Raw genomic sequence first — 21915 nt, 5'->3', positions numbered from 1 at the left:
ACAATACATACACAGCTGTGCAGAACAAAAAGGAAACAAACTGAGAGAATGCTATTGAGCAATCCAGAATTTGCATAATTATGTGCTGGGGTAACTCTTAAGCAGAAATCTGTTATAATGAAAGCTTATCATTGTCCGAGACAGTGTAACCAGCACTTTGAAATAAAATGTTTTCAGCTCGAACAAGTCATGTATTCAAAAGCCATACAAGAACAATGGTGTTTGAAATTTGCACTGACCATACACAATACAAGAGAAATTTACACTATTAAAGATGTATGAACGATTTAAGAGGGTAACTCATATACTTTTGATGAGGTCCTTAACTAACATTGATACTCCAATGTAAAATATGCTTAGGGCACAATCCTATGGCCACTAGTCAGTGGCTAGACAGCCATAGCATGGTCGGTTCCTGGGAACCGATCTCGGAGCCCACACTCCGAGGTCAGTTCCCTGAGAACTGATCTCCACTCCCTTGTGGGGCGTTCCTGGGGGCGTGCCAGGGTGGGGCGGGTAGAAGTGCTGCTCCAACGCTTCCTATGTGTCGGCCGGCATCTACCTCCCTGCCCCTGCTCCGCCTTCCCGCAGCTAGACAGCAGAAAATGGCTATCTAGCCATGAATGCAGGGTGACTGAAGCGCCGAGGGGATGATTCTCTCTGTGTTGCTCCTGCCCTGTATTGGATAGGCGGTCACCTCCAAGTTCAGAGGTGGCTGCCTATCCCAATAGGATTGTGCCCTTATGGATTGTGCCTATCCCAATAGGATTGTGCCTTATTATTGCTGTCTTTCTGCAAAAAAAAACAAAAAACAAATCTTAAAAAGCAGCCTCATCCATTACATAAAATACATGTATGGTGCAATCCTATGCATGTTTAGACAGAACAAATCTTACAGCTCCCAGCATTCCCCAGCCAGTATGGGTTGTGGGACTTTTTTCTGTCTCACAGAACTGAGCCCTTAAATAGAAACACCAAGGGCACATTTCAAAGGAGTGTTTGATGTTTTGTGATCATCCATTAAAAAGCAAAGCATACAACTAAAGCCCATGCAGCAGGTTTAGATACACATCCTGATACATTTATTACAATATATGTAGTGCACAATTCAACTTCCTAGGGAATTGCAGCGTGGAGCCCAAATACACTGAAGTAGAATACCTTGAAAAAGTATGGGCAGGCGAACGCACGTTTGTAGGAGCAGCAAAACTGAACCAAATTTCTTTGATTGTCAGTTTCATGCTACAGGAATCAGGTGGGGGAGGCCTTAAAGGGTGCTCTTTTTTCAGATCATCAGATTCAACCCCTTCATCCTATACAAAAAGGGAAGAGAGGAAGGTGCAAGTTAAGTCCATATGTCAGGATGCAAGAGTTGCTTTGTGGATTAAGAAAAATTACACATATTCCATTTCCTGCAAAATATAAAAGGCACTACACCATTTAACAAAAGGTGAAATCTTTCATGGATTACATATTTTCCCAGAGGGATGCATCAGAGCACTAACAGGAAAAGCTTAATTTAATAAATAAGAAAACCTGCTCTGTTGCCACCAGAAGTAGAAGCTAAAACGTTTTCCCTTAAAACATTACAAAACATGTCTTACCTGCTCATCTGAAACTGAATTTGGATGCGTATCTGAAGCAGCACTGATTCGATCACAGGGGAGGTTTTCTTCAGATACATCAGTATTGTAACCACTTCCAGTTGGAGAATCTGAAGAATTATTGGATGCAAGTAACCCACCCCTATCTGTGGTGGTAGATTTACCCATGTTCCCAAATGTGGCATATAAAACAGCACCAGATTGTCTACCACCTGTGAGTATAAGAAGGCAGAGATATATGTTGGTTTGCTCAATTTATTGTGTAAGTGCACCAATGAAATTGCTGAATGTACTGTTGTTTACCTTTTATTGTCAGATTTTCAATTCCACATTCAAACATGATCCAGCCCCATTTCTCTTGGCTGGGACCTATTCGTGTTACATCTGGAACTGCCTGATGATCAGTTTCATCTACAAAAGAAAAGTCATCCAACTCTTCCAAAGTAAAAAGGACTTTCGATTTTTCAAAAGGAATAGCTGTTATTGCACTGGTCCCAATATCTGCAGGGAAAAAAAAGCATTTTACTGGACAGCTTTTTTTTTTTCTTTCTTTTTTTTTTAAAGAAAATTAAATATAATTCCAATAATGAAGATTTGGTGCAGCAAGTAGATTTGGGCAGGAAATCTTGAAATCAGGCAGCCAGTATTTCAAACTATTGGTTTAGGTGCAGATAAGTGCCATGGGTCCCATTATCTGGTTTTGATTTTTGGCCAGTTTTGTGCAGCCTGTTTTCATAGTCCCTCATGCCCTTCATCACAACCTCCACGTTTACAAGCAAATTTATCTATATGCACACATCCTCGCTATCTCTCATCCACCTCTCTAAAACTTTCAGCAGTTCAGTTCTTCATGCTGATTAAATAAAGCTGGGAACTCAGCTCCTCTTCCTGAATTGTAAAAAGACAAACTGACACTTTGGCCCAATTCACACGTAATGAGAAGCCATCATGGGTGAATTTCCCCGTGGAGCTTTTTGTCAGCACCAGCCTCCATTTTCAATATTCAGGATACAGCAGGGACACCATAACTTCTTTTTACATACAAACCTGTGAGAGTGGGTTGTCGGGTGGTTGACAAGCTACCCGCAACCCTAAAACAGCCCATGGTTCTGGGTGGCTTTTCAACCATCCCCAACAACCCATCCTTGCCGGTTTTGCATGTAACGAGAAGCTATGGTGTGCCTGAACTGTGCCTCCAATATTCAAATATTTTAAATGGTGGCTGCTGCCACCATAAGCAGCCCCACAGGGAAATTCACCCATGGTGGCTTCTTCTTACGTGTGAACCAGGTCTCAGTCTTACAGCAGTGACAAATTATGTCGAAACCTTCTGCTGAGACAATTTGAATGCAATACGTAATCTCGTCCTAATAAGAGTTTTGTAGTGCAACATTTCCAAGTTGGAATTACAAGCAAGCTTACCTGTTGTATCAAGGCCTCTGAGCTGCCCATGAATACGGTGAATATTAAGCTTAGCTGCAATTTCTTTTCCTTTCTCTGCTCCAGCGTTTGATCGTAGTGAGCCAGATGACTGGGGCTGCATCTTATTGCTATGAACATACTTGTCAAAAGTTACAGAACCTCTCCTAGTCTCTGAACTGTTTGGATTCTCTTCAACCACACCCCTTTTAAACAAAGAGGAGACATTTGAGACATGTCAGAACTAATTATATTTGTTCTGTCAACAGCTAAAAAAATTGCACGATTTTGTTCACTAAATAAAAATAAATAAACAATTAAAGAATGATTTCAGCTATTAATCAGGTGAAATCCATACAGCTGTCATTAATATGCATAACTGAAGGGAAATTGTTTGCATAAGAGGTACTTTTACACATCAGAAATTTCCCTTATATCAGCTAACATTAAAGCCTTTGAGGCAAATGTCATGTCAGACAGTGGGATGAGATGGCAAAGCCTTTAAAAATACCATGAAATCTCCCCCAGAAATCTATACTGTACCCCTGTTTTTAAAAATGTGGAATACTTTTAATGTATTATTTTCTTTTACCATCTCAATTTGAGCCTTTATTTCTTAATTAGGAAGTTACTATGGGTTACTTATAGTAATGCTATGGGTTATCAAAAGATATTGCCTTACCTGTTCATACGAACCTGTGTAGCAATCCTATCAAAGCACAAAGCTATTAAAGAAACATGTGTTACACTTTTGCCTGTGGCTGTGCCTGATGACTCTTCCACTGATGCTTGCAGTAAACACAAATTTACCTATAAAAAGTGATCCCAAAGAATAATGAAAACCTTTGCAGTGTTCTTTAAGAAATATTCTATCCCATCACACAGAATACAAAAAACTTCACAATGACCTGAATGTCATTTCCCCCACACACTACCACACTTCCAATGTTAACTTTTGCCATTGTATCTTGACTGAGGTGGATACCATGAAAAATGTAAATTACTGTACAAACAGTGATATAATCATAAACTGTAACATTAAACATTAATAAAACCTATGATCCTCACTTACTGGGGACCCTAATGTGCCCACCGCTTTGAGTGGGGAGACAGGAAAACTAGAGGGTCTCTTGTTTGAGTGGCTGAAAGGTGATCTGAATTGACCTGCTGCCTGGCCATGCTGTGGTCCAGTCTCCACCTTGGCAGCCAATCAGCTGGACTAACTGGCTTCTGGGGGGCAGTGCCCCAACATGGACCAGAGGTAGAATGTCTATCTCTACCTCATGCCTGGTGTATAAGTTATAGGTGTGGTCTGGGATTTGGCCAGTGGTGTTTGGGATTTCATACCCACCCTCCATCATCTTGCAGTGTTCATCATCTTGCTAAGGATATAAGTTAGTTGCTGGCTGATTAGGCTAGGAAGGAATTTTACCTGCTTTCACAATTGTCTTAGTGAACCAGGTGCTTTGCCTTCTCCATAGCAATGTCCTTAGTTATTGTTCCAGTGACATCCTATATTTTTGTCACAACTCTTTGGCAGATAACTAGAAGCATCCATAGTTGTGGAAAGCAGGGGTTGGTTCCCTACTCCCCACTAGGGGACCTCCTTAAGGGAACTTGGGCTTGACACTTCAAGGTGCAGCTCAACTCTGGGGCTCACATGCCTGCCACAACCAGGTTGGCTCTGGCCCATGATATCAGTCCACGCATGGTAGGACTAAACTTTCCTTCCACCCCTTAATGTTTTTCCACAGCATGCAAGGTGGGTAATCATCTCTTTACAGCAGTCAGGATGTCAGAGTTCATCCTATGCCATGCTGAACTCTGTAAGCCATAAACCATGGATGGGCAACTTGTGGGCCTCCAAATATTCTGGCCTACAGTTTCTATCATACCTAGCTAGCATAACCAATGGTGAGGGATCATGGGAGCTGTAGGCAAAAACATGTGGAGGGCCACAAGTTGCCCACCCCTGCCATAACCAATAGGAATCTGGCCATTTTAAACACATTTTATGCTCTGGTCCAATTCTTGCTCTTCCACTCCATCCCACTTCATGCTGTGGGCACAATAAAGATACAGAATTAAGCCAGTGCATGAAATTCCCCATCTTTCAAGACTACTCATACGGTTTCTTACCTTGGGTAGTGTAACATTGGCTTGAAGACCTTTAATAGTCACATTATCTTGCTTGAGAGAAAGATTTGTCTGTGTTTTTATTTGAGTTGTTCCTGTAGCAGGGGTCTCTATTTTTGTTCCTCTAACATCCTGCTTGGAGGATAGCTGAGAGAGAGAGAGAGAGAGAGAGAGAGAGAGAAGGAGAACAATGTCAGTTTCAATTTAATTTAAAGGCTATATATTAATTTATATATAGCCTTCAAAATAGATAGATAGATAGATAGATAGATAATTTAAAGGTCCCAAGGAATAGTCTGAAGGCACTTGAGACAGCCACCTTGCTGAGCTAAGCAGGTTTGGGTCTGGTCAGTGCTTGGAAGGGAGACCACCTGGGAACCACATGTAGCCACGTTGAGTTCCATAATGGAAGGTGGGATATAAATGTAGTAGTAGTAGTAGTAATAGTAATAATATATTTACATATTATATACTCCATTCATATATATCTGAACTGCAGTAAACTATATGGTAATCATATGAGGATCTTCCTCTGGGTAAAGGCTGTTAATTCAGGGCTTGAGATAGCACTCAGGTCTCAGTCTTATCAAAAATACATTTCTGACAGGAAAAGGAGAGTATGTCTTATCTCTTACTTCCTATTTTCAGTGGAACCAGGGTGAGGCAGTCTTGAACTTTGAGACAGCATCTTTTCTTGGTTACAGCAAGGTGAGCTTGCAGATAACACCAAGAAGCGGGCTTTCCTAGAACTCCCTGATCAAGGCTGAAGAACTAAAACTGCAACACCTCCCTACCAATGGAACCATAGAAATCTGCAAACTCAAAACAAAGAATTGTGCCTTAACAGAATACGGCTAACAAGTTCAACACTTTGTTCAAAATCATTGGCACTGTGTTCTGTACAATTAGAACAAGAAGAAAAGAGAACAGAGGGACATCCCTACTAGTTTGTCTAGGTAACTAGAAAGCTATTCACAACATGCTTCAATATGTTGGAACCTCTGTTAATCAGGACCACCTGAGAATGTACAGCAGGTAAGCTCCGTTATCCCAGTACCACTGAGAGGGAACATTCACAGAAGGTACCAATGAAGGGTATGTTAACCATGCAGGATTTTGATCCCAGATCTACTTCCCAATTGTGCAGCCATGTGTTTCTGTGAGCTACATTATTATTGGCCATTATCCCAGCTAGTATAGAATGAATCTGCCCAAAAGGCAGGAAGCCTTCCAAAGACAATACTTTTAACTTCTATAGTCTGCCATCGCCAGTGTCAATATATCTGCTCACAAATACATAACCAGAAAAACAAATAATTTGCAGTCAATGCCTGAAAAGCTGCTGAGAAGACTCCAACCTTTCTTTATAGCTGTTTCCATGCATTTATCATAAAGATCTCTTACTATCCACAAGAATTACTGAACTAAAGGGCTGTCCCAGAAGCATCCATCAGGAGAGTTTTAAAACACTCCAATGGGTCATTCTGAAATGATCACTCTATCAAACATGAGGCAACTTGATGTAAGGTACCTGTCTGAGCCTTGGAAAGGGAAGAACTGGGGATGGTCATGAGCAATAGTCAAGACTTGCTTTTCACAAGGTACTATCCTACCCTCTCCCCAGTCCCTAGGTAAGATGGGAATAGGGAACAGAAGTGGACAGGGACTGGGGGGGGGGGATTTTTCATTTTAGAATATTGTTGCCAAACTCAGCTGTAAACTCTGTTGAGTCCCTACTGTTAGCTAACTAGGAAGCCTCTGGCTCTGGTATCATCTGTAAACTGACTGCCTGCATCCCCAAAGGTCAAGACTTCCTCACTCAGGCACCACTGGAAAATGCCTACTCAGAGAGGGAGAATTCTCCCCCACCCACCCCCAATCTCCAAAACAGATTGTCAGCCCTCTGGCATAAGAACTTGGCTTCAGAAGCAGCGAACTCCAGATACATCAATAGGAATCAGAGAATTAACGTTGTCATTTTCAGTTCTGCTAGCCAAAGCAGGGAAGTGTACCTGACAATATGTGGAGAAAGACAAAGGTACTGCACAGGCTCCAGAGGGAGTGGGGAGGAGAACAGAGGAAAGGAAGATGTATAAAACATCATTGAAAATATTTAATCATCTTCACACATACAATACCCCAGGAATTCGAAGCAGAATTGCAGTAATAGGAATGAACAAGGGAATGTATTCCCCTGCCCCAAGTATTTTTACACAACTCCTACAATGGGTGTGCCTCAAAAGAGAAGTGGGTGAGTAAAAGAGATGGTCTGTAATCTTCCCCAGAGTAATGGGGGAGGCAGAATAGGAGAGAATGCATGAAGGTGCTTCGAGGCAAGTAGAACTGTAACTTCTCTTTTTCCCTTTCCGCACTCTCTTTAACTTATCTTGCTTGTTCACACTAGAGTGGTCAATTGAGCCCCCTTCCTTCCAGAAGAGCCAAGCCAGCCAAAATGAGCTTTCCCACAGCTGCAGGAACTTGCTGAAAGCCTTCCACACAGAGTCCAGTCAGTTTGCAGCTTCTGAACTCATCAGAGGTGCTCCCCTAGTCTAACTCAAAATGGATCAAGATACTTTTTTTTATGCCAGTTTCCTTTTGGCCTGTTGGTCTTTTCAGTAAATTCCTCTTTTTTCTCCAGGAAATGAAGGCTCAGAAAGCCCAACTGTTGCTTTCAGTATTCAAAGAGCTCAGAGAGATTTGTCAGGGCAGGAACTGAAGTAAAAGAATTTAATTGAAAAATGTACTTCTTCCCAGTGCTGCAGCAGACACCACTTAAAAAAAAATGTAAGAGAGCACACATTAGCATGGCTGTTTCCACTCCACTCCATCCCCTGAAGCAAGGCTTTTTCATTTCCTCTTCATCTAGATCCTCTGGGAAACGGGATTTTTTTGTGGAAGGGCTCGTAAAAAGAAAAAAAATGTGGTGGGACATACTTTGAAATCACATATAGATAACACTTTGGCACTTATTAGAACTTCAATTTTGTAACACACATACATTTTCTGAAAAAGTAGTTTTTCTGTTCTGTACAGCTTCTCTGAGGACCTTACAATGTAGATCATCCACAATAGCTGCTGGGTGACATGTGCTAGCACAATGAACCATTGCCTCTATGTACCTGTAGGGAAAATTAGTTCAAAACAGTTTAATTTTCAAGGTTATAAAACCTAAGCTAAGTATTGAGAATTAGGCTACAAGCAGCATGTTGTCTAGTCGCTTTTAAAAAATACGGATTTTACCAAATAAAAGGTGTGAAAAAATATGGTTGAGAAAAATATTTAAGTAAGTTGGGTCTAAACCTTTTCCCTAAAGCCATAGAATCATAGAACAGTAGGGTTGGAAGGGGCCTACAAGGCCATCGAGTCCAACCCCCATCTATCTCTATTTGATGCATTTCTATACCGCTTTCTGCCAAGGCACCCAAGATGGTTTACAATTTTAAAATACTGAAACAAATGTTACAAAAAATATAACAGAGTTTCACTATTTAAGTTATCATTACTGAACACAGACATTTTATATTGGTAACTGATCAAATTTTCACAGATATTAGGATTTCCTCATACACACCCAGCAGAGGGTCTCATACTTCATCAATAAAGGGGAAGCCCTGCAATCAACCTCTGCAAAGAGAGTTATGCCATCCAATACTGTAATGACCTGATGCGTTGGTCCCTTTGTTCAGCAAGTTTCATACTTGATGTCATTTCTCTTCCCCCTTCTTTTTATGGCCTCTAAGGCCTTGCATAGGTACAGTTGTACTTTCCCAAGTAGATACAGAAGTGTGGTATCCTTGGCAAATTGATGCACAAGTACAACACCATGAGATGCACTGCTGCATTGGTTCAATAGCCCATGCATGTTGTCAGGAGCGCCCTAGCTGCCTCTTGCAGTCCCCACCAATAGCCAACTCATGACATAGACGACGAGAAATTCTTTCCGAGACTTTATTCCTTTATTACTCTTTCAGAATACTAATCACTAGCGACAAAGCAAGGAACAGCCCTGGGGAAAGATAGCAGAGTAGCCTATGTTCCAGGTAAGGCAGTTGGTCCCTGTTTGAAGGAGAACCACGGGAAGACCCTGAACTTATGGGCTAGGGAGAGATCCTCCCTCTTTCCCTTGGGTCCTCGGGACGCGACCATTGTTTGCGCGCCAAACGAGCGCTACGCCTCCTTTCTGCGTCCTCCATCTGTCGTTGCCCCCTGCATCTGCGCCGAGTGTCCAGCAGGCCCCCCTCCAGCGCTCTCTCACTGCCAGGGTCACTATGTATCCCAGGAATGCTGGCAGGAGGAATCTCTGCCAGCTGCTGTGCTTGTGAGAGATGAGCGAGCTCCTCTCCCACGGATTGCTGTTCCTCCTCAGAATCAGAACTGCTGTGGGCTCTGTTGGCTCAGTTTCCACCCTGACACATGTCACGCTGTTGCATTGGTGCAATAGCTCATGCACATGATCCTATCAGTTGGCTGTTAAATGTTCAGACTATTAGATTCATATTTCTTCCCAAACTATGAAATACCTGTCTAAAGCTTCTGCTACAAGAGGTGTGAGAACTACATCCACAGTTCCTTTTATTTCCACAATAGCTGTTGTTCTGGTCTGAGAAACTGGGTGATCTAGAGTCCATTCTTCCGTAATTGTTTCATCATCTGTATTATCAAGGATTTTCTTTTCCAAAGGAGTATAAGGAGTACTGAACAAACAAAGAGAACAAACTATTCATTTTTTAAAGGGCATATAATTATTTTCTGCTGTTAACTGGCATAGTGAAATTTATTAGCAGGGTTTACATGGGTAAACATCTTTTCAGGACACAACTGCCTTGCAGTGTTAAATGCAGAAGGTGAGAGAGTTTAATAAGCTGTCTCATTTGAAGACTGACAGATGTTCACACAAGGTTAATTCAATCACACAGATAAGGATCCCTGAGTATACAGGCTGCAGCACTGGATCTTTCCATTGTTAGTTGCTTTCTTAAGTTACTAGCCTCAAACTAGCATTTTCCTATCTGTTATTCAGTCATTTTTAAGCAGATAAAGATATAGTTTATCTTGTTAATTCAGAACATTAAAGATAGAGCTACTTTTACCAGACAGCAAATGCTTTCAACTGCAATGAAAATCAGAAACAACTAGTTCAGCACCCACAGGGCACACGCACTCATCCAAATCTGACTAATAATGTGTACTATAAAGTATTATACAATTACAGTGGCATTCCTAAGGGAAAAGGTAACACATGCTAGATAATAGATTGTGGTTCTCCAAAGAGAATTTGCAAATATTAAGCTTCAAAGAAAACTAAATAGCAATTTCAACACTGTCAGCATTGAGTAGTTGGCGCTGCAGCATGCTGATGATGAGCATTACGTGACTGCATGCATTATGGAAATTAAGCTTTAAGTGACTAGTATGTGTGAGATGTTCAACAGCTCCAGCAACATAAATGTCATTTTATTTTAGGAGTAGCTTGCCTTGATTCATCATCACAGACAAAATGAGCAGGATAAGAATGTGTTACTCATGAATAAACAGATGAAAATGGGCATATAAGACAATTCCATTTACGTGCTCTGGCACCACTTCATCTGATATGTACATGCCTTTTATCCAACAGTTGACAGAATGACCCACAATCATTTCCATAATCCCTGGAAAAGCCATTTGAGCTTAAGAGCACAGAACCAATGGAAGTGTTTATTTGAACAGCATTAAATGGCAACAAAATTTCAAATCAAGAAGAATTTTTTTTTTTTACACAACACGGAGATTGTTTGAGAAGCAGAAGAAATGCAAGATATTTATTCTATATCTGATTCCACATCATACTTCGCAGGATCTTTCGCAAGCCAATGCATGTTTTATGTTGCATCATAACAAGTACGTCATATGCCTTGAGCCACTCTGAATTTGGAAAGACAGGATGTAAATGTATTGAATAATATAAATAAAAGGTTGAGATACTCACTTTTTAAACTCTTCAAAAAGCCTAATTTGATAGAGATCAATATATTTTCTTCTGCAAAATGCTCAAGTTAACTGGGCAAGTGTCAAAATAAAATGAAACCCCCAAACCAACTATTCCTCATATCAACCTACTTTTAGGCTCTTGGCATCATAGACATTGCTTGTGCAATGTGCAAACCCATGCTGCAAATGGACAGGTGAATATGACACAATCACCATCTCACTGGCAGAGAGGCCACAGTGAGTTGAAAATGCACATATTCAGCTGTGGTATTTTAACACAACACTTTAAAAGCCATATCCAGTGTCAACTGGGGGAATGGAGGATGCCCGTGTGTGTATCTGTGCGCAGGTCACGCGCGCACCCACGCACACCTCGGTTCACAGGTATGGAATGGTTTAAGCCCTCCTTCCCTGCCTGCTGAGATCTAGGAATTATTAAAAATCAATTACAAAATCAAAAACAGTGATCTTGGAAGCGGGATTGCTGGGAGTTGGAAGAAAGCCTTTCACATTCCCTACTGATCTCCACCGAGATAGCAGTTTCTCTGCTGCTAGTATTGCTGATCTATGATCACAATAAAATTTATCTATCTGCTAATAGTGGTGGAGAAACAGCTATAGTGGTGGAGAAGCCAGACTGCTGGGGATTGGGAGAAGCTATTAACTTTATTCCATGGGACTGCACTGCAGTGCTAAAATGACATGGGAGACCTGACTTTCAGCAAACTACAGACAATTGCATCTTGTTACTCACTTAGACGTTGATCCTGTAAGTTGCGTACCTCGGTCCAGTAAAGTATTAGCTGTGAGACCCTGTTTAACAATCTAGAACACACAAAACCTTGTTACTCTTGCTCTAAAGCTTTTACCAGCATTACATCCTGTAAAGTATAGGTATTTAAAAGGTAAGCTCTTATCTAGATTCTTCCTGCCTCCATGAACATTGCTGTATCTCTACAATTGACCTTACATTTGAAGGATTCTTCTTTGCATCGATGTGCCATATTATAAGCTTTGTTAAATTTTTAAAACCGTAGTTCCAAAGTTCTCCAAATTACTGGAATATTGATTTTACATACCAAGATACATAGCAGTCCAAAATTACAAAGATTAACTGTGCCCTGAAACCCTTGTCATGACATTACACAAAAACACAGCTTTAACAGATATCAAATTCCCCCACTGAACCCTGAAACAGAAATCCACATAAAGCACTCATTCACTAAAAGCAATGAATACTCTGAATGGGGGTAGAATAACTATTTCAGTGCTGGTTTACTAATGCAGCACTGAAACAAACTGTATTTATGACTGTGCTGGATCAGAGTAAATTATTCTTGGTAAAGCAAGAGTTATGCTTACCAGTTAATAGACTGCTACATAATTATGCATCTAACAAAGAAGTTAGGCTACTAAATGAAAAACTATTCCTATTTCTGAAGTTACATTTTTAATGTTAACAGACTTAACTACATTAAATTGTAGACAACAGCTTTATTAAAAAGTTATTGTCTATAATTTTGGCATGTCATTTCAAAGGTCACCATAAGAAGGATCCACTGAAACTATACACTCTCCATACATTTTTTATAAGCTAAGTGTTTGCCTTCTCGTAAATTGATTTCAAAGTTAGTCAGATACTTTTTACCTTAAAAGTTGGAACAGAAAGCTGTTCAAAAGATGAGGAACTTTCCTCACTAGTTGGAGTATCAAGATCTAATGGTCGATGTAAAGATGATTTAGAGGTTCTTTTGTTTGTGGGATGTTTTACTGACCAATTAACCACCTGGTACTGGGAAAGGTAGCTTTGGTAACAGTTCATTACAGGCTGCTGGGAAGTGATTTGTTCATTCTCTGAAGCCTTCTCAGCTTCTATGATATATAAATGTTCTACGAGTTCATCTTCTCCTCCCAAAGCAGAAACAAATGAAGCTTGTGAGGGATGTGTTTTTATTGGTAAATTTTTTGGATCATGACTAGCTTCTCCATGCAATGAAGTAGTTAGCGGTCCTTCTACACTGTGATAGATTGAGCCTCTCCCATAATTGATTTGCTTGGCTTGCTTTCTTTTCTTTTTTCTCCCAGGATAAGTTCCTGGGCCTTCATCGCTGCTTATGGGCTCAAAGTCCTCAGCTGCTGAAAAATAGGCTTCGCTATCAGCCATTGACATGCTGGAGTCCATGGAGCGATACTGATGAAATGAATTCGAATCTGCAGAAGGGGTATATGGGAATGAACCAAAGCTTCTCCTTTGCTTTGGAGAGTCTAAGACATTTTCATCACTGCGAGAGACATCGCTGCTGAACTGCACGCCAGCTGGAACAGGTTGCTTGTCTCCATAAAAAGCTGCAGTAAGACTTTTGGTGCTCCCAAGTCGAGTAGAACACACTGATGCTTGCCGTTTCAAAGGAGATCTAAGAGGGGACTGTCCAACAGGTCTCTCTTGGGAGTTAGGAGACACAGGACTATTTCCTGAAGCATCTGCTGCAGCACTAAAAAGATTGGAGAGGGGGGAGAACATTTTTGTCCATAATAATGCACATTTGCAGAGAACCCATAATGACTAAATTCATGCAGGGTTGCAATAAACATGGTGAGTTCTTTTACTGACTTCTTTGAAATGCAATGAACAAACAAAAGCCACAATCCCACAAACAAGTGTTGCTACTTTAGTTCCAATTATTTTAATAGCTCTTCAGCATATATAATGGTGCATTGGTAGTAGCAACCTTATTTATCCATGGGAGTACTAGTGTTATCTGCTGTGTGGTACTCAGGGGAAAGGGGAGGAGAACCTGTGGCCCTCCAGATGACTGATGGATTCAAACTCCCAGCATGGCCAATGGTCAGGGATTATGGTAATTATAGCCCACCAACATCTAGAAGTCTACAGGTTCCCCACCCCTACTCTAGATATATTAATATTTCCTCACCCTGCCCCCGCCTCCAAGTACCACACAGCCAACAGGCAGCAAATCTGGACAACACTAGTACTCCCACAGAAGATTTTATTTTCTATATCCAAAGTCCTGTGTTGTAGCAAATTAATGTTGAGAAGCAGCATTCTCACCTTCCATGGGTATCTTCTCTTTTTGAACCAACCAAGAACTCCTTTTGCCCCAAGTGGTCTTCAACAGCAGAAGAAGGGCTGTCCCTCTCACCTCCAAGCAAGGGAAGTGCAGCACTAGAACTACTATTCTCCTCTGAAGAGGAGGAAGAACTATGAGATCGCAGTGGTACTTGCAAGTTCAGGTGCTGGGATTTTCTTTCTGATTCCATTCCCACAGATCGGCACTCCCATTCTTTTCTTTTAACACCATTTGTCTTACCTAAGAACAAAGCAGGTAAACATTTTGTACCACGCAGTACATTCTAAGGGTGGCAGCACCTTTCCTTTATCATTGGTACAGAGGATTTTCAAACAGAGGAATAAGTGCATGCAATATTCTTTTATACGTAGCTCTTGCAAATTTACAAAACAACAACAAAAAAGAACAGCTAGAAATAGTAGCAAGCAATCAGTGAACCAGTCTTGTGTCCACTTTGGAATATTTTTGTACAGTACTTTGAATTATTGCCTCCTATAATTCTAACTGCATATACCAATTTAACTGTATATATGTGTACCATAATAACATTGTTCCAATGACAGTTGAATATCACTTTTCCACAATAAGTCTGGTTATCATATCACTAGTTAGTTAGTGTTATGTTGCAGATTATTATTAAAGATGCTAAGGATACTCCAAAATATGCTGATATTTGGTTAAGAATATATATTTGTACATAAACACAGATTACCATCTATAATTTTTGGAAGCTCTTTGGTAATAATCCATTCTCCTGGCTGTAGTAAAGATTGTCCATAAAACATATCTGATTCTGCACTTGTACTTGAAAAAGCAGAACTACTCGATGGTGTCAAGTCTTCGAGCTTGAAGAAGTCTAATCCTGACACTGTGCCACCAAAAAACCTACAGCCACCAAGACAGCCACACTTGTTCTTGCTTCTCTTATTCTTTGTATTGTCATCAGGCCATAAAAACCATAATCTAGAGAAGAAAAAGTAACCATGGACTCAATCAAACAAAACTGTTCCAAGAAACTGCTGCTAATTATTTCATTTTCATCAATGACTATTCAGCCAGACAAATCACAGTTGCGTTAATCTGCACAGATTAAGAAGGCTGGGTTGAGACTTTAGAAATGGATAGGTGTTTAAGGAAACCAAATTTCAGTTAGAATAATTAGACTAGTGCCTGTAAGTTAAAAAAAAAAGCATATATGAAACACACTGTCTCGCCTCCTCCCCATTAAATACAGTATACAACATTGCACAAGTGGATGTCTGCTGGTACAGCATGATTTTCCACCCCATCCTCTTTACTGCAGCCCCGTGTCCCCCAAAAGGTTCTCCTTACAGTCAAGAAACTCTCAGAAAAGACCTGGGATGTGATGAGGAGGCTACAGTGGGAGTCAGATATTTCTGAAAATTGAGGGGGGGGGGGGTCCAGCTTGTGTGAGTAAAAAGTGGCTCATGCAAAATGCCTGCAAACAATTGTGGGTGATTTCCCCCTCCCATCGCAGGCCTGCCATACCTAGGCCTTCGCTGAGGATTCCCTGACGTTCAGGAGAGGCTTTTAAAGGGGCACAGGGGATTACAATGGGGGGAAGGGGAACAGAAAAAATCTACATTTGAGGCTGAAGCCATTGAAATCAATAGGACAAATTAGTCATGACTAAGTCCCATTGATTTCAATGGGTCTACTGTCTGGATCCAATCCAGGGATTATCATGATTCTGGATTGAGAATACAGCAATTCCTGATTACTACATGCGAAGTTACATCACAATTACACATTTTTGTCTTAGTTAATTTTGTTAACAAATGATTTATTAAAGATTCAAAACAGTATGTTAGCCTACATTTTATACCAGCCTTTCCAAACCTGGTGCCTCCCAGATGTTTTGGACTACAACTCCTATCATCCCTGGCTATTAGCCATGCTGGCTGGGGCTGATGGCAGTTGAAATCCAACACATCTGGTGAGCACTAGGTTGCGAGTGGCTGTTTTATACATAAAATTTGATATGTTTCTAGATACCAGCAGTGCCACTTTTGCATTTTTCAACAGTCCATTAAGGAAGCAGACATTCACCCTTTTTACACAAACAGGGCTACTTATCAATACAAATTTCACCTGTAATTTCTCTTACCTCTTAGTTCGGCCATCATGAGTCTCCAAAAAATGTCTCTGAGCTTCATGCTTAGAATGATGATCTGCTGCTAAAGCAACATCAGCAGTGATAAGGCCCAAATTAACTGACCCTGCTTCTAGCCAATATGCCCTCCGCAGCACTGCAGGCTGAAGACCAACTCGACAATTGTTCACTTGCTCAATGTACTGCCGCAGTTGGAAGTCTTGAATAGCAGCACTTATACCCTCACCAACTGACTGGTTGTGGAGGTTACAATTGGCAATGCGCATAGCACCCATCTAAAAGTCAAATTGGAAAAAAAGATCAATAGAGAGCAACAAAAGGCCTGCTTGTTCAATGAACACAGTGGGGAGGAGGGATGATGGGAGAGTTCTCCCACTGGAAACATCAGATGACTATGGAAATCCTGTCTCCATAAGGGAATAGGAGGAATCACCCATCACAGGACATGTTCCTCCTCTGAATAAGAAAGATGCTATTCTCCATGTCTGACCTAAGTACAGGTACATGGAGCAAACAAAAGTGTTAAGTAAGCTGTTCATGGTGTTAATTCAAAGTTTAAATAGTCTTGCCATCTATCAGATCACAAGCAGGTAAGCAGTCGAATTATATAGAGAGCCACATGTTTCGGCATCATTCTGAAATTTCAAGAAGATGTGAGTCTCTTTCCCAGATCAGACACAAATTCCCTGTTTGGATGCTAGAAACTGATGAACAGTGTAATACATAAAACATTTTCCCCTGTATGAAGAAATAAATGAGGGTCTCTTGATACAGCAATTTGAAAATCAGATTTTTAAACCCTGTGCCTAAGCTCTTGCATAATATAAGAGAGAATGTTTGCTATGCAACATGCTCATATATATTGAATGCTTTTCTTGTATCAGAAGGGAGACACTACAGAACAGTCAACATTCAAGAAAGATCAATTATATACTCATGCTTTTTCTTTAAAGTAAATTATTTTATGGAAAAAGTTAAATAATATTTTAGAATGACCACAAAAATGAAGAGATGTGAGATTGGAAAAGTAGTCCTACCTTTATATTTGTGGCACAACCATGTTCTACAATGTATACATCTGCCCCATCTACTGCCAGGCGTGTCATAGTGTACTTTAATTCATCAGATGTTGGACAAGGGCCAGAGATGCAACTTATCTAAAAAGATTTGAAATAGAAGACATAATTATATATTATCTTTGGTATGAGGTAATCCTACTTCCACATTTAAAAAAAAACAACTATGATGAAAATTGTAATCATTACTCTGCAAATTGTAGTATATGGGATAGGACTCCCATCTTCTCAACAGTGAAATAGCCATTACTAGGGTTCTGTTCTTGAGGAGACTATCCTAGCTATAATCATTTTCTTTTTTTCCGTATCACCATTCTGAATGCTGAAACTGTGTTTCTAGTTCCCATGTGAACATACCACACATGCTAATCAAGAAAATGTAATAGATGTAAAGAAACTATTTTTCCAGAACCTTCTACAAATCTAGTTTTTATGAATTCCAACGTCTGTCCCAGTGATGGAGAAGTGGAAATGACAAACTCAAGGAGAAAAGCTGCTACATGAATCACAAACCAGTAAATCAAAGACACTATTGTCTTGGACCTTTCCCTGCTTCTATCTCAGGCATAGGTCTACATACCCTCTAACAGTCCTAATTTTCCCAAGATTGCCCCAGTTTTATTGCTTCTGTCATCCTCCAATTGTTTTGATTTTTCAGCAAATCTGTGAAGGCTATAAAGTTCATTCCTATCTTGTACTGTGCCTCTGCCTTGTTAATCTTATGCAGCCCAGTTGGGGAAAAGCCTAGGCTATGTTAGCCCAGATCTTCATAGACCATGGCTGATGAAACCATAGATAAGTATTATGACTACGCCACCCTCCTTTCTTCCTGCTGCATGCCAGCTTCAGTACAGAGATCCTAGCTTGGATTAAGCCAGACTTCCCTGTTATGTAGAAACTAGGGAACTCTGGCTTAAAGCCAGTTAACAGACCAGGATAACAAGCCAGGATTTCATCCTAGATTATTCTGGTTTGTTAAGCAACATAAAGCCAGAGTTTCTCAGTTTCTGTAGAACAGGGAACAGTGGCTTAATGCAAGCTAGGGTCTCCACAATGAAGGTGGCATGTGATGGGGAGAGGAGGGGTGGGGTGTGGGAAGTGCACACATCCATGGGGCTTTTCTATAGCTTCATAAAACATAGTTTGGGAAGTTGTGGACAAAACATCCAACCACAGCCTATGATTTAATGACTGGATCTGAATGATCACCACAGCCCACCATGGCTTATTTAAGCCACAGTGGGTTCCTGGACATGACAAGTGACTTTTGAATATTCAAGCCATGACCACAGCTTGTCGTGACATCTGAACCTGGTGAGGATGGGTTGCTGGTGTGATTAACAAACCACCCAGAACCCATGGGCTGTTTTAGTGTTGTGGGTGGTTTGTTAATCACACCAACAACCTACCCTCACTGGGTTCTGATGAAAAAACAAGCCACACTTGCTACTTGAATATTCAAATAGCTGCCCACACGTGCTGTAGCCCACCATGGTTTAAATAAACCTCAGTGGGCTGCTTGCTCATGAGAACTGGCTCAATATGAGCAGTAGATGATCAAGGTGCATGCTCAGAAGCCTCTCCTGACATACTCCCGAGCAGGAGCGGTATAATCATAGTTAGAAAATATCAGACCATTACCTTAGCTTCACAGAAGCGGCGATCAATTCCATGCTGACATATAATTACAGATTTTGGCCTTTCCAGTTGAAACTCACGACATACTACATGAAACACAAATGTTTGTCCCCACTCAAGTAGGCATGCAAGCTGCAAACAGATAAAAACTATTTTTACTACACAGAAATAGTTAGATTAAGCTTAATGTTCAGAATTATTTGAAAAAGACCCCTCAAATTGGGTCTCAAAAAAGACCCCTACTATCTACTATACTTAAAATCTATGCTAATAAAGTAAAGCACACATGCCAATCTGAAGCTAAGTCGCATACCTGTGGAACTGTAACCTTGGCAATCAGGCTTCCAGCCTGTACGTCGATCAGCCATGCGTATTCTAAAGAGTCAGTTCCCAGCGGCAAACCTTCTGCTGAAAACATAGCATGAGCCCTTAGCTGCAGACCTGAAAGGCTCACATGACCTTCTCGAAGTACTTCATCCACAGTGGGTCGCTATTAAAAATGAAAGATTAGTCTTTTGAAAAAAAATAGCTAGGCTTTCCAGCCGGGTATGCATATTTTGTGGCTAATAGATATTGATGCTCTTTTCTATGAAATAAAAAAAGTAAATGTTCAGGGGTTCATCAGATATATATAAGCTATACTTTGGTCATTCAAATTGCAATTCAAAGCACATATAAATTAAGTCAAGATGTTTATGATTCTTATTTTATTTAACTATGAAGAACCAAGTCAACAGATTATAGGTTCCTGTAATCCAGATGGCACAGTTAATAGAAAATTGGCTATACACCTCAAATGTCAAAATTATGAATGTGAGTCAAGACAAGACTGCTGAAGTAACATATTCCTTTATAAAAAAATAAACGTGACTGGAATGACAGTGCCAACACTTATATATCACAAGAAATACAATAGGCAAGTTTGCACGTCATGCTAAGCCACCCTGCGAATAAGCCACGGTGGGCTAGTTGTGGAACAACCCACGCACGGTACACCCGACAAATGATCAGGCTTGCTGTGACTTGTTCTCCCCCTCCTCGGGTAATTACTTGGGTGTAGTTTTCTTGGTTTTATTTCAAGCAGCTTTGAAAACATCTAGTCCTAGGCAAACTTACATGAAAAATTCAACTACCTTTAAAATAACGAATTACCAGTCATGTTACCTGATAGTTGTCATTCAAGAATAAATTCAGTGGTGATAATACAAGCTGCAACATTGTTTCCTTGTATCCTTTTTTCATTTCAAAACACAACCTTTCCAAGAAAGCTGTAGGACATTCTGGACCATCACTACTGCAATGCTAAAGTACAGAACATCAAAAATGTTATCAAACCTCATTAACTGGAATACCAGAGATGCTCAAATTGTCAGATTATGAAAGATACACACAACACTCTTCAGCAGGAGTAGGCTACACTGGAAAATAATGAATTCCCATAAATCAGTACCATTTAAGAGCAGTTCCTTGCTCTGTAGCTGTACTTTAGCATTCTCAGGTGATTCTGACAAGAATCAGTGAATACCATATATCATAATACTAAAGTGCTGACTGATGGGACTTTCCCCCCTAATGCTCCTAGCCATGTTGGGGACAATTGGGGAGGGGGGTCACCTCCCAGCATGGTACATTAACCTAGGGACAAACTAGATGTAGGGCACAGAAAGGGGGTGGCAATTAAGAGTTCAATGCAGCTTACAAAAATCAAGCATTTAACAAATATGAGCAAGCATTTTTTTTCTTGGTTTTACTATAGTTTGAGTATTTTTATCCTGAATGTAAGTCACCTTGGATATTTAAATCTTGAAAATAAATTATGAAAGTGAATACTGGCACAACAGATTTAAAGGCAACAATTCTGTGGAGGAGGTGGCAGCCAACAGCTGCTGAGAGTGATTCATTGCAAGAATGACTGCAGCTATATGCAGCTCTATGAACCTGTAGCTGCAGCAACACCACCCATCAAAGAAGCAGTGCTGGGTGAGGAAGATACATTTCCCTCAAAAATATCTTTGTATGGGCAGGTATGCATTGCTTTGTAATGTCCTTTCATTAATTTTCTTCTAATGTGTTTGTGCTACCTAGGAGGACACATCAGAGCCAAGCATGACCAAAGCCAGGAACTGCATTTTTCTACACGCATGCACATTTTAATAAAACTACTGTACATCTGATATTTGTGGACAGATGAAGCACCCAGAACACTTACCATTGGCAATCGCCCATGCACCTTGTACACATTAATAAGCACGGTAATATCCCAGGGGCGCAAAGTTAGAGGGTGAGCCTGTCTGATTGCTTGGTCATTTTCCTTTTTGTCAACATCCACTCCTACTGCAGTCCATCCAGAGCTCGAAGATGTTGACATGGACAATACAGGGCTTGAAATCACTTCCTCAAAATCGGTGTACATATCATCTTCACCAAAATAATTTTCCTAACAGTATGAATTAGCAACACATCATAAGAGAGCTTAATGTAAACTTTCACATCTCAGTAAAGATCCAATTCTACAACTCATTTAAGCACATATACAAACTTTGATTTTTAATTATACAAGAATAATCTGCATGATCAAGGCTAAAACCTTCATCACATGCTTTAGAAATTGAAGGCTTCCCATTATAAAGAACTTTAAATAACTAGAAAATAACTAAGAATAAAAAATAATTTATTATTTATAAAGAACTCAATATTAGGGCAGATGAGCAAAATGGAACAAATTGCAAACGTTCGAACTTGGTGATAGACTACACAGCTCACATTAATCCTATTAATCACATGGAGCGTAAGCCAACCCATGGCTGCACTAAAATATCACACTCAGTTCCACAAACCAGATTTGTCTA

General features: G+C 40.4%; 1 protein-coding gene across 13 annotated transcripts in view; it reads right to left on the bottom strand.

Moving 5' to 3' along the window:
* The window catches only part of BLTP1 (bridge-like lipid transfer protein family member 1), a 173158-nt gene that overhangs the window by 106509 nt on the left and 44734 nt on the right, over nt 1-21915 (bottom strand). For all 13 annotated transcript variants that reach the window (XM_084855961.1, XM_084855949.1, XM_084855955.1 and 10 more), the window contains 18 exons: nt 21276-21503; nt 20231-20368; nt 19380-19556; nt 19070-19198; nt 17390-17509; nt 16347-16627; nt 14931-15181; nt 14200-14458; nt 12778-13621; nt 11884-11954; nt 9680-9853; nt 8158-8278; nt 5163-5306; nt 3706-3833; nt 3027-3229; nt 1908-2105; nt 1605-1816; nt 1162-1313 (listed from right to left, as the gene is read on the bottom strand). In XM_084855961.1, the coding sequence (XP_084712087.1) occupies nt 1162-1313; nt 1605-1816; nt 1908-2105; nt 3027-3229; nt 3706-3833; nt 5163-5306; nt 8158-8278; nt 9680-9853; nt 11884-11954; nt 12778-13621; nt 14200-14458; nt 14931-15181; nt 16347-16627; nt 17390-17509; nt 19070-19198; nt 19380-19556; nt 20231-20368; nt 21276-21503 (3830 nt within the window). The remainder of the gene's footprint in view (nt 1-1161; nt 1314-1604; nt 1817-1907; nt 2106-3026; nt 3230-3705; nt 3834-5162; nt 5307-8157; nt 8279-9679; nt 9854-11883; nt 11955-12777; nt 13622-14199; nt 14459-14930; nt 15182-16346; nt 16628-17389; nt 17510-19069; nt 19199-19379; nt 19557-20230; nt 20369-21275; nt 21504-21915) is intronic.

Source organism: Heloderma suspectum, chromosome 5 (genome assembly GCF_057233095.1).
Source record: "Heloderma suspectum isolate Gila_16-S chromosome 5, 16-S_ref, whole genome shotgun sequence".
NCBI lineage: Eukaryota > Metazoa > Chordata > Lepidosauria > Squamata > Helodermatidae > Heloderma > Heloderma suspectum.
The sequence above is the reverse complement of the archived record's forward strand: the minus strand, read 5'-3'. Positions and strand labels throughout refer to the sequence as shown.